We start from the raw sequence: 13176 nt of genomic DNA on the forward strand, positions 1-13176 counted from the left end.
AAATTGTCGGTTGTCTACTCTTGATTTGTGAAATCGAAAACAAACTACCGACTGAACAATCAGATGACTGAACAAGACTACACATCGTACACTGCACAAAGAGTCTCGGAGTAATCCAGCACTCGCTTTTGTTCAGTGATGTATCCAGGACTGCGAGTTTCACTTACGTGCAGTCTGTTTTAGTATCATTTGTTTCAAGTTAATCCTGTTTGTCTCTCTCACTCTCTCTGTTTTGGAGAGTGTACATTCCTGACCTTTGTGTACCTTGTGTACCTATGAATATTGTATCCTACACATACACGATACACCCATCTCTATTCACCTCGCTAACAAATCAATCTCTGCTATGTGGACAGGACCTATGAATATTGTATCCTACACATACACGATACACACATCTCTATTCACCTCGCTAACAAATCAACCTCTGCTATGTGGACAGGACATATGAATATTGTATCCTACACATACACGATACACACATCTCTCTCCACTTCGCTAACAAATCAACACAAAAACCAAATAACCTGAAATCCAAAATAAGACAAAACAATGCCCTGAAGACAGATATATCTACAAATTTCAAATTATGACCCCAGGACAATATTAATATTTTAGATAATCTGGAGTGAATTACAAAACAACATAAATATTTGACAAACCTAATGTCAGTTGTTAAATTGTCGATAGTCACACACACAATCGATACATCAATAGTTCTTCGTTTCCACCATCGATTAATTGCTATAGCAGACTTGACAGCTGAAATCCACCGATACAGCCCTGCTTATACCTCGCAAGATCCCGGGTAGAATAGGTCTTCAGCAACCCATGCTTGCCACACAGGTCGACTATGCTCGCTAAGTTGGTTGACACGTCATCGGTGCTCATACTGTCGATCACTGGATTTTCAGGTCCAGACTCGATTATTTACAGACCGCCGCTATATGGCTGGAATATTGCTGAGTGCAAACTAAAACTGAACTAACTCCTACTATACCACACAAAGTGAGAGTGGATAGTTTGCCATGGTCTGTCTGAGCTGTACCAATGGGTCTCCGCGACACATCAACCGGGCCTCCTGTACATGACTGACGTATTGTAATGTTCTCTGTGTTATGGACTTGTCAGTCTTCCTTGCTAAATTCCATGCACGTATCACACCCAAAGATCAAGAGCACATTTGATAACAGCATACTGTCTATCTGTTGATAAGACACAGATTGGTGATTCCTCTGAATCTTCCATGGGAAATCTGGACAGAATGTCAATCAGAATGTTATGTTTCCCAGGTAAATATATATTAAACACTAAATAGATAATCTGCAAGTTCTGAATACCATCTTGCACATTTATCAGATTTTGATGAGACAATAAATGTCAATGCCTGTGATCTGTTCTGATTACAAACTTCCTACCATAATTATGTATTTTCTAAACTCCCATACTGCGTAAATACGTGCCAAGGCTTCCGACTTAAGGAATATAACGGTCCGTTTCACTGGCATCTGTCTGAACAACAGATGCAGAAGCAGTAGGACTAAAGTCAGGATATGTTAACACTGGCATTACTTCTTCCCAGGAACGAAACTCACATCACGCTGATGAGGCCGAAGGATAGCCCAGTGGCTAAAGCATTCGCCCGGCAAGCCGAAGATCCGGGTTCGATTCACCACACGGGTAAAATACCCCATGCCAATTTCTGGTGTCCCGTGATATTGCCGAAATTTTGCTAAAACCAGTGTAAAACAATACTCACTCACTCACTCACATCAAGCTGACACACTATCACTCACAGAACGGCTGTTTATTTGAAGCAGCGTTAATCTTATTCACACAGGTGAGTGGTTCAGCATCATTATCAACGTCTAATTACTTATAATATACACGTGTGCTTTGGAAGCAATACATAACATTGATCCCTAGGAAACTATGCTTGTGATAAAAGGTGCATGAGTGGGCAGATTAGACTGTCAGGCTCGGTTCGTGTGTCACCCAACTCCGAAGGCTTAGAGATTTCTTCATTACATCAATCACTAATATCTTTGGTTCGGTCACCACCATGTAACTATAATGTTTCTTGGATAACTTTTCGTACAATGTTAAACAGCGAAACAAAAGCGGGTCTGGTGACAACTCCCTCGAAATGCCTTCTAAACAACACGTACTGATAGCATTCTACCCCACCGATTCTTTTAGAATGTAAACATGTACAAGATAAATAATAAATAATACAAAAACAAGCACCAAATGTCCCTGCAAGAAAACGCGACAGTGTCACTTCCATGATTCCATAATGTTCCAGACTGTACCTTTCCTTATTGATCTCGAATTGAGTCCAGTGCAGCTGCAAAAAGGCGCGTTGGTTGTGGAGATCAGTCGTAGTTTTGTCCATCTGCCTGTAGCTGCATATTGGTGGAGCGGCAAATTTACTGATTTCCATTGAGTCACTGTGACCACACGACCATGAATCTCTTGTCCTCAGGGGTCATCTGGGACCTGCTGGCTGCAGCTGCATGCTTTGCGTTTAGACTGGAAACCTCCATCCTGAAGCAGTTCGGAGATTTACCTTCACAGGAAGAGAATCCTTTTATTATCAGGAACATTGGCATCAAGATGTGTCAATTGAGATGTGTTGAGACTGGAGGCTGTTGGACCTTTAACTACGATTTGGACACTTTAACTTGTCGTCTACGAGTTGGTGAATTGAATGGAATGGAGAAGAAAGGATTAAAAAATTATCTCCAAACCCAGTCAGATGTAAGTAGAATGTATCAGTTAAAAGGTTATTCTATGATAAAAGTAGGAAAAATGGAAGGGTTGGGTAGCCTAATTGGTGAACACATCGAAGGTATGGGGTTTTATACTCATTACTTTTGAAGTCCAATCCTAGTGTCCCGCTTCAAATAGGTGGTATGATGAAATGAAATGCTGTTCAAATATACAGATTGAGTGGGCTGATTTACCGTTGCTGCGGAAGATATTTCATCCGCATCACGAAGACACACTAGATTAGAACTGGTCTTTAGCAAACAATGCTTGTCGTAGGAGGCCACTAACGGGATCGAATGTCAGACTCGCTGAATTAGTGACACCTGTCATAGTAATCCAATTGCTGTTGATCATTGGATTGTCTGGTGCAGACTCTATTATTTTAAGAACGCTATCAATGGCTCGGATTTTGCTGACAAACGTCTGAGCACTCCCAGAGAATTTCTTGTGAAGTGAGATTTACGTTAACTTTGACATGGAACTTTGTAAGCCTCTGTAAGCCACTGTAGATGTAGTCGAGAGTTCGTTAAGCGTTAAAGTTCACACTTCCAGTTCACACGAAGGACAACTTGTAGACTGTCTGCTGTTCTCTCTTCGTTGGTTGATTGGTTGAATGGTTGGCTCTTAAATGCCACAAGTACACAATCTAGGCTGTGGGATGCGTTGGTATCTGTTAACAAGGTCAGTGAACCTGACCACCAGATTAAGACAAGTGTGGGTTGCTGAGGTCTAGATTTTACCGAGGTTCGCGAACAGTCGTTCATGTACGCGTTCCCTTCTGTTTAAAGGTGCTCCTTATTCCCTGCAATGGTACGTCTTGCAGTCGTGGTGCCAGGTGTTTAGAGAGCCGATCAGGAAAATCTGTCTGTGTGAAAGGTAATTGTCTACCATTTACTTCCTGGGTGGTTTCCATGCACTCTTCTACTTCAGAGTGGGATTCTCCACCCATTTATAGAAGTATGTTTACCTGGATTTGGGGAGTGTGCCATTTGTTAATGAATTGTCTTTTCAAGGAACATTCCTGTCCACGAACTGAATTTCATACATTTTAGCAATTTTTAGAAATATATGTTTACATACGTTTGATTCTCGACTTTCTTATACACTTTTGTTGAATTGTTGAAATTATTGAAGCACTTCGCTATTTATATTTGGAAGTAAGCATAAATACGAGTATCTCTTAAGTATCTGTCTTGAAAGCTTTCTGTCTTCAAACTAAGACCATGTCAGTATAACAACTATATTTCACTACAGGTGAGAAGACGTTTCATCCTTCGACATCCCAAGAGAGAGGAGACAGGAAGAGAGAGCACGGAGGAAGCATGTACGGGGGTAAGCATAAATAGTATCTCTATTATCACCTAGTATCACCTAGTCCCTGCAATGGTACGTCTTGCAGTCTAGGTACCAGGGGTTCGCGCGATCAGGAAAAGCTGTCTGTGTGAAAGGTAATTGTCTTCCATTTACTCCCTGGTAGGTTAAAGCGTTCGCTCGTCACGCCGAGGACCCGGGTTCGATTCCCCACATGGGTACAATGTGTGAAGCCCATTTTCTGGTGTCCGCCGCCGTGATATTGCTGGAATATTTCTAAAAAGCGGCGTAAAACTAAGCTCACTCACTCACTCACTCACTACTCCCTGGTGGTTTTCATACACTCTTCTACTTCAGTATGGGGTTGTTCATCCTTTTAAGTCTGTATGTTTACCAGGATTTGGGGAGTAGGCCATTTGTTAATGAGTTGTCTTCACAAGAAACATTCCGGTCCACAAATAGAATTTCACACATTGTAGAAATTACTAGAAATATATGTTAACGCGAGTTTGCTTCTTGACTTTCAAATTTTTCAAGTACTAGCTATTTATATTTTGAAATAGACATAAATAGTCACTCTTCGGTATCTGTCCTGAAATTTTCCTGTCTCCAAACTATTTACATAAACACAACCATGCTTAGCATAAATTCATGTCAGCTATATTTCACTACAGGTGAGAAGACGTTTCATCCTTCGACATCCCAACAACAGAGAAGAAACACAAAGAGAGAGCACGGGGGAAACAAGTTCGGGGGTCCTTTTAAGGTGACGGGGATCATGAAGTAGGAACAAAGTAGCTAGAAAGGAAATAGGCGATCAAGACGGCACCAGTGATAATGGCAGCACGAGGACATACTGTTGTTTGACTTTCTAGTACATGAAGGATGCAATATCCATGGTACCAACATTATTCTTATGTCCTGTTATGGAGGACAATTTGCGACACTGAAGCATGTGATCAAGCTTGTCAACGGAAGACATTTTGGATTTCCTTACTAGGTCGGCAGGGGAAGTAACTGCAGTACGCCCACAATTGCACTACACACCCATCGCTCTTTCCCACATTAGCAAATCAACCTCTGCTCTGTGGACAGGACCTATGAATATTGTATCCTACACATACACGATACACCCATCTCTCTTCACCACGCTAACAAATCAAACCATGGCTAAGGAGACAGTAAACCCCATACTGTATACCATTCAATACATTTTATTCACGTATATGATGGATGTCTTTAATGTTGACTAACATGAAAATATAACAGTTTATTTCTCCCATTGCTTTGTTTAACATTGCTGTCGGCTCCAGGCTTTCCAGAGAATGTGTGCGAATCCCGGATGGGCGTCAACCCAACGAAACTACTACAATCTGTGAGTGAGTGAGTGAGTGAGTGAATGAGTGAGTGAGTCAATATTCCAGCAACTTCAGAGCGGGGGACACCGGAAATTGCCTTCATAAATTGTACCCATGTGGGGAATCGAACCCGGGTCTTCATCGTGACAAGCGGACTTCTGAACCGTTAAGCTACCCCTAGGAAGCACTAGAATCTGCATTTTAATGAGAAAGTGTAATCCTAGAATAACACAACATCAAAAAGAAACTTAGCACCTAAATGAATCTAAACGTAATCGACCAATTGGAATACAAATCCGGGTTATGTTTGCAGGCTTTTCGCTCGAGTGGAAAAGTGTTTTTGTTTCCGAAAAAGGGCGTGTTTAGAAATTGAACATGCACAAATGGTATAAAACTTAATAATTCACATGTCAACATAAATGATGCCAACGTGGGCACCACAGACCATTATTCCAAGAACATTGAACTGCTCCCGAAAAATTGTGGGCAATTTGGTCAGGTGATTCAGAATGACAGGTCGGACAACACACCATCCAAGAATAGGCAGGCCAGAGGTGCCCACGCCCCTAAACATCACTGCATGCGCATCTGAGCATATTAGGATTCTTGCCTATGACGTCACCAGCGTTGAATGCGTTAGGTGTCAATGACTGCAAACCCAAGAAAGGTCCGCGATAGACCAATGAACGTCGACGTCAAAAACGGAGATTTAGTTTTGTATGAATGTTGTATTCTGATAGCGGTCAACATGTTTATTGTCGAAGAGGAGAACATGCAGTAATAATTGCAAAGAAGAGGTGGTACCGTTTAGGGGTAGGAGTTGATATGTGTTGGCAGGCATCTGTGGTGACATTACCTACTTTGACATTACCAGCCATGTTTAAGTCATTTTTTCATCGTTTACTACGATTGTTTGCGAAGGCTTTTAACGGATATTGCTTTTTAAAATTATATCTTTGATGTTGACCGGTTATGTTTCGTTGCTTTTTCGCTATCGATCTTCAAATTAGTTGCCAAGTTTCTTGTTTTGGATGTCAGTTTATAAAATATGCTACATTTCATCATGTTCATTGCCTTCGCGAGTGGTATTGTAGTCTAGTAGTTAAAGCGTTCGCTCGTCACGCCAAAAGCCCGGGTTCGATTCCCACGCGAGTACAATGTGTGAAGCTCATTTCTGGTGTTCACTGCCATTAAATTGATGGAATATACGAAAGCGGCGTAAAACCAAACTCACTCACTCACATATTGTCTTCGCCCTGTCAGGTCTTGCCAACTGGCGTTTATCAGAGGGGTACACAAAATCCTTGACTGCCAGTTCTCCGGCCTCCTTATTTGGGGAAGTCGCAGTGGCTGAGTCAGTTAGGTGCCTGACTCTGAGATTGTGGGTTCGAATCCCACATGGCATTCAAGAGAAGTAAAAGCATCTGTACTTTACGAAAAAGGCTACTTTCAAATATGGTATATCTTACATTGATCATTGGCCATCGAAGCTAATCGCTGTTATTACTTTTGTTTGTTTTCAACGTCACATTCAGCATTTATGAATAATCGAGAATGGACTAACCGGCCGCGTGACTGACATCACGTAATAACATGAATCTACCAAGTCATCCATCCGACCTCCAGATCTCAGTTGTCGTTTCTTATGACAAGTATGGTGTCAGAACATTGTGGGTCCTGAAAACGTTTTCTAACTGTTTGCGATTATATTTACAGAAGAATTTTTTAAAATTAATTTTTATTTATTGATGACACCATTACATTTTGAAGACGAAATAAATCCCATAACACAAAGACAATTTTGCAATAGTTATTAACTACAATGCTGAACCACATGTGAAGGAAATATTGTAATTATAAAGGGAGATAACACATTTCCATTTGTTTTCGTCTTCTTGTTGTTGGACCGTCCCTGTCAATCGGGGTCAGACACTGTAACTCGAAAGTGATCACTGTCATACTGTGCTGACCAATGTTAGTGGAAGGTGATCGTCGTCAATCGGGGACTGATCAGTGTTAGCTGAACGTGATCATCGACAGTCGCAGCTAATCAAAGTTAATCGAAGGTGAACATCGTAATTCAGAATTGGTCAAAGTTAGTCGAAGGTGATCATCATCAGTTAACGGTTCTTAAGATATTAAAAAAAAATACGTGCGTACGTAGGTAAATATGGAGCCTAATACTTATAAAAACATATACAAAGGTATTTTGTGAAACATATAAATGACAAAACCTGGAAATAGCTGCCTCAATTACATTAAACATGAAACAACAAATACCAACATTTGGATTCTTTAAATTCAGAAACAACATAAAAACAAATAACCTGAAATTCAAAATAGGACAAAAAAACAAAGCGCTGACGACAAATACATCTAAAGATGATAAATGCTCACACCCTAGGAAAATATTTATAAGATAACCTGAGATACTATTGAAAGTCAATTTTACTTACAAAGTCTGGCCAATAAACGTGGTTATACATTAACACAATTCAGATTTTTATAACCACCGATGATTGAGCTTGATCTGTGGCATCCTATAATTCTGTAAAGAAACATTGTCTATGATGACACAAAAATGGAGACAAATGTAACAACCTATATATAACACCATTAAATGAAAAACTTCAAACCTACATATAGCTGTTACATCATCATGATAATAAGGGGTGACTATTGAGGGTGACACAACTATTGCTATAGCGATTGTCTATTGCAATACCATTGCAGTAGCGTCTTTTTCCTCTCATTGAATTGCCCCAGTTAATAAAAAATTAAAACAAGTAGAAGTATTTTCAGTCTTCCTTAATAACTGACAAGAAAACTGAAACCCAGATCTACTACACTGAATGAAGATGTACGTCTGCACAACAATGCAAAATTACAAAACAACAGCTGAAATCCATCGACACAGTCCTACTAATGATGGGGTATACCGCGCAGATTGATGCTCATGCTGTCGATCACCGGATTTTCAGACTATTGCTAAACTCGCTCTCTCATTATATCCTACAATACTCCACGATAAATAACTCCTGAAAGAAATGGCTGCTGTTAGTTAGGTCAAGGCCGAATGCCCTCACGCTCAATAGTGAGGTCACCTGTTTTGTTTTATCAGGTTTTAATATTTGTGAAAAGCGAGTCAGTGACTCCATAGTTTGTTGTTAGCAGTAAATGCTTCAAAACTGATGCCGTTGTTTTCATTCTTTTTCTACTAGCTATCCCTTTTAGCTATAATAACGTTAAGGCTGTTTTTCAGGGCATGATTACTTGCAAAAGCCCTCGGTCTTTTCAACTGCCCTCCTTCGTGAGGCAGTTAATGAAAGACCTCGGGTTTCTGAAAATGATAATGCCCTGAAAAACAGCCTTAACGTATACTTGTATCATTACCCCGCATAACCCAGGTTGTCTGTTAAGCGCTAGAATGTTATAGTCGCTTGACGTATCACACGTGGTACCCATTTCCTGTAGGACGAAAACAGGCAACAGATTTGCCACGCGTGTTTCATTGGGGGCAGGACAGAACATCTAAACACTCGCAGGAGTCAACCAGCCAAAACGATCACCAATCCATGGACTCTGAGCTCAACGTTGTTTAACCCCCTGGGTGCCAGAGGGGAGTTAATGTCATCTAATTTGCGACCAGAGCTCTGCACACACCACACACCACGAGCAAATCATAAACAAGTTTAAGTGATATGTAATCTGCCTCCACACGTCTGTATGCTAATCTGAGATAACTACTTCATTATGCTGTTATAAGCAGGTTTGAGTGAATACGTTTCTGTTGTTATAAAAGAGCAGGTTGGGTGGAATTTAGTGTGTTTTGAAAACAATTCGCCAAGTTATTTTGGAAATGGCGAACACTTCATTTATTTACATAGCCGCATATCCTCACTTTGGAGACAGACTAAATCAAGTTATAAATTCATCAATAATAAATTACTGCTTTGAGCCAAGTTTGAAATCACACTGCAGTTACTCCCCCTGTCGACCTTGCGATGTAAGGAAAGCCGACAGTTCCCTGTATAATTGTTTCTTTGCAATTTCAGCTGCTGTCATCCCACCCTTGGTCTTGGCGTTGACATCATCAATAATATTTTGGAAAACAATATGTTTCACCAACTTCATATTTCCTTCATAGCTTGCAAGGTGAAGGATGTTGCGATCTTTGTCATCAAGTACGGACGTATCAGCTCCTTTGCTCAGCATAAAGTCAAACAAATCTATTTGTCCAAACATTGCTGCAAGCATTATCGGAGTCCAACCGTTAGATCCCCTGCTGTTGATATTGGTTATGTTCTGAGAGATGACATACCTCACCATCTCCAGGTTTTCTGCATGAAGGGCTAAATGCAGAATGTTGTTACCTTCACGATCAACTGCTGATAAATTACATCCTGCGCAAGCGCACAAGTCAAATATTCGCCTGTTTCCTGCAAGTGATGCAAACATCAGGACAGTCTTATTGTCTTGACCTCTGCTGTTTATGTCTACAAGGTCCCGTGAGATGATATACTTCACCATCTCCACATGTCTTCCTTTACATGCGATATGAAGAATGTTGTTCCCTTCCTGATCTACCATGGACACATTGCTACCGGTGTTGACAAGAAATTCAAAAAGTTCCCTACTCCCTCTATATGCCGCTATCATCAAACACGTCTTTCCATTCTGTCCCCTGCTGTTGATGTCCGCAGTGACAAGCTTGAGGGCATGCTCCACTATAGCAACTTGTCCTCCATAGCAGGACATGTGAAGAATGTTGTTACCATGGATGTCAAGAGTGGACATACTGCATCTTTTACTTACTAGAAAGTCAAACACATCAATATGTCCTCCTCGTGCTGCCAGCATTACTGGTGTCCTTCCGTTCTTCCATTCTGTCCTGTTGAGATAAACCTGTCCTTGAGAGAAGATGTTCGTCACCAAACTCAAGTTTCCCTCTCTGCATGCTTGATGGAATAAGTTTTCTCCTGACCTTCTCTTCTTGTCTCTGCTCTGTGCTTGGGATCTCAAAGGATGAAACATCGTCCCGGCTGTTGTGAAATGTATGACCAGAATGGTTTCATTCTATACATGCTTGCGTATATGCAAAGGTAAGGATTTGTCAGGACAAATACCAAACACTGATTTTTCTTCAGTTAAATATTTGGAATGAATCTGTCTCACGTTAAGACATATTTCTAGTAATTGCTACAAAATTGTAATGAAGACTGGCGATATTCCTTTGCATTGTCTTAAAGAAAATCAGCTATCAAATGGCCTACTCCCCAAACAATCCAGGTAAAGATGCAGAATTCTATAATTGGGTGAACAACCCAACACTGAAGCAGAAGAGTGTACGAAAACCACCCAGGAAGTAAACTGAAGACAATTACCTTTCACACAGACAGCCTTTCCTGATCGGCTCTCCAGACACCTGGCACCAAGACTGCAAGACGTACCATTGCAGGGACTAGGGGGCACCTTTAAACAGAAGAAAACACAACCATGAACGACTGTACGCCAGCCCGCGAAGACCCGAGTTTAAGTTTAACTTCAGCAACCTATGGTCAGGCATGTAATGTCGGATGTTCCTTCGGTTGGTTGGTTTGTTGTTTAACACAGTCAGCAATATTTCAGTTATATGGCGGCGATCGGTAAAAAATCGCGTCAAAACCAGACAATCCTGTGATCAATATCATGAGCATGAACTCATCAACTCACTCAGTTTTTATATTTGAGCAGTATTTCATTCTTTTCGGTTATACGTGAATGCATTTTTATGAACAGTGTTCGGAATTGGTGTTTCAATCTGACTTTGCTTTCTAATGAAAGTTTAAGTTGTTATATCGTAACACTAATGCACACATTTGTAGAGGTACATTGTACTCGATAACTCTGAGGCCAAAATGCGATAAATGTTTGTAATTTACAAACATGCATTCAGCTGTGTACTTTACGAGACAACAGTGCATGTTGCTGAGTGACTTATTTGGGTTTTAATTTTGAAATTTAGTAGAAACAAAGTTGAGGACACCATGAATGGGCTTCAAGCATTGTGAAGAATTACAATCCACGGTTAATGCTGCTTAAGAAACAAAGTCACGATAGGAGACACTAAAGATGGCCTTAACACACTGTGCTTATTTCGGGATTCGAACCCGGAATCTCCGATGTGACGGGCGCACTCATCACTCATTGAACTGCCTAGCTCTTCCACTTTCTACACAATGTACCCATGTGGTGATTCGAACCCGGGTCTTTTGTGTGACGAGCAGACTCATAAACCATTAAGCTACCCCACTCTTCCATTTTATATAGGTTTTTAGCACATACACTCAGCTTACGTCTGAGGGAGGTTTGAGATTATTTTTTAATCCTTTCTTCTCCATTCCATTCAATTCACCAACTCGTAGACGACAAGTTAAAGTGTCCAAATCGTAGTTGAAGGTCCAACAGCCCCCAGTCTCAACACATCTCACTTGACACATCTTGATGCCAATGTTCCTGATAATAAAAGGATTCTCTTCCTGTGATGTTAAATCTCCGCACTGCTTTATGCTGGACCTGGTCAGCACAAACATGGAGCATGCAACTGCAGCCAACAGGTCCCAGATGACCCCCGAGGACAAGGGATTCATGGTCAAGTGGTCACAGAAACTCACTGGAAATCAGTCAATATGTAGCTCCACCAATACGCAGCTTCAGGCAGAGGGAGAGAACACACGACTGATCTCCAAAACCAAAGCGCCTTTTATAGTTACACTGGACAGTACGAGATCAATAAAGAAAGGTTAATTATTCCACTGTACATAGAGAAGTACTGGCACTTATCTGGGCAGTATGGAGAATCTATTTATAGTAGGAAGTTTAGGAACTTTCAGATTATCCGGTAAAATGTGGGGTATATACCTGGGAACCGTAACATTCTGAGTGACATTCTGTCCAGATTCCCCACTGAAGATTCAGAGGAATCGCCAAACTTTGTCTTATCAACAGATAGACATTCTGCTGATATCAAACGTTCTCACATTCTCAGGAGTGGAGGTTGACAGTGGCCTGGTGATTAAAGCGTTCGCTCGTCACACAGAAGACCCGGGTTCGATTCCCCACATGGGCACAGTGTGTAAATCCCATTTCTGATGTCCCCGCCGTGACATTGCTGAAATATTGCTAAATGTGGCGTAAAATTATACTAAACTGAGGAGTGGAGGAAGTAGCAGACATTTGTTGTCTGTGGGGACTGTGTTAGATAGAGCAAACTCAAGCTTAACATGAACGCCAAGAAGAACAATAGACATTGGAGAAAATTTATAATAGTTAAAGTTCTAACTAGTGATAAAATCTCGTAAGAAACATTAAACCGGTTTTGTTGAGTAAAACCTTTGGTGATGTTCTATGCGTAAATTCTAAAACACCCGATACGCGACTTAAACATACAGTGGAAGCAGTCTAAACCGGCACCCAAAGGGACTGAAGGAATTATCCGGTTTAGACAAGGTGCTGAATTGTAGATCTAATGGGAAATGCACAAGCCCTGAATGGGGCTGAGATTGTATTGACAACTGTGTTGACCCCTTGCCGGATTGGATAAATGTCGGTTTCGACAGCTTCCACTGTAGCTTGGTTAGCAAAGATCTTGTAATCTTTAATATCATGGGAGGGGAGGAATGTGCGATGTGCACATGGGAAGCATGGTCCGTTTTAGTATAACCTGGTCTCCCTTTGAACGCGCCACTTTGCGATA

General features: G+C 41.0%; 2 protein-coding genes across 2 annotated transcripts in view; both read right to left on the minus strand.

Annotated features, from left to right (window-relative positions):
• Window positions 1-13176, minus strand: part of LOC137261141 (protein YIPF3-like) — a 291821-nt gene that overhangs the window by 177756 nt on the left and 100889 nt on the right. The window lies entirely within an intron of this gene.
• Window positions 9423-12070, minus strand: LOC137260734 (putative ankyrin repeat protein RF_0381). The gene is made up of 3 exons (XM_067798314.1): window positions 11912-12070; window positions 10826-10913; window positions 9423-10483 (listed from the first exon to the last, which is right to left on the minus strand). Exons 1-3 carry the CDS (start codon window positions 12068-12070, stop codon window positions 9423-9425), a joined length of 1308 nt encoding a protein of 435 aa, XP_067654415.1.

This window comes from Haliotis asinina, chromosome 14 (genome assembly GCF_037392515.1).
Source record: "Haliotis asinina isolate JCU_RB_2024 chromosome 14, JCU_Hal_asi_v2, whole genome shotgun sequence".
In the NCBI taxonomy this organism is placed as follows: Eukaryota; Metazoa; Mollusca; class Gastropoda; order Lepetellida; family Haliotidae; genus Haliotis; species Haliotis asinina.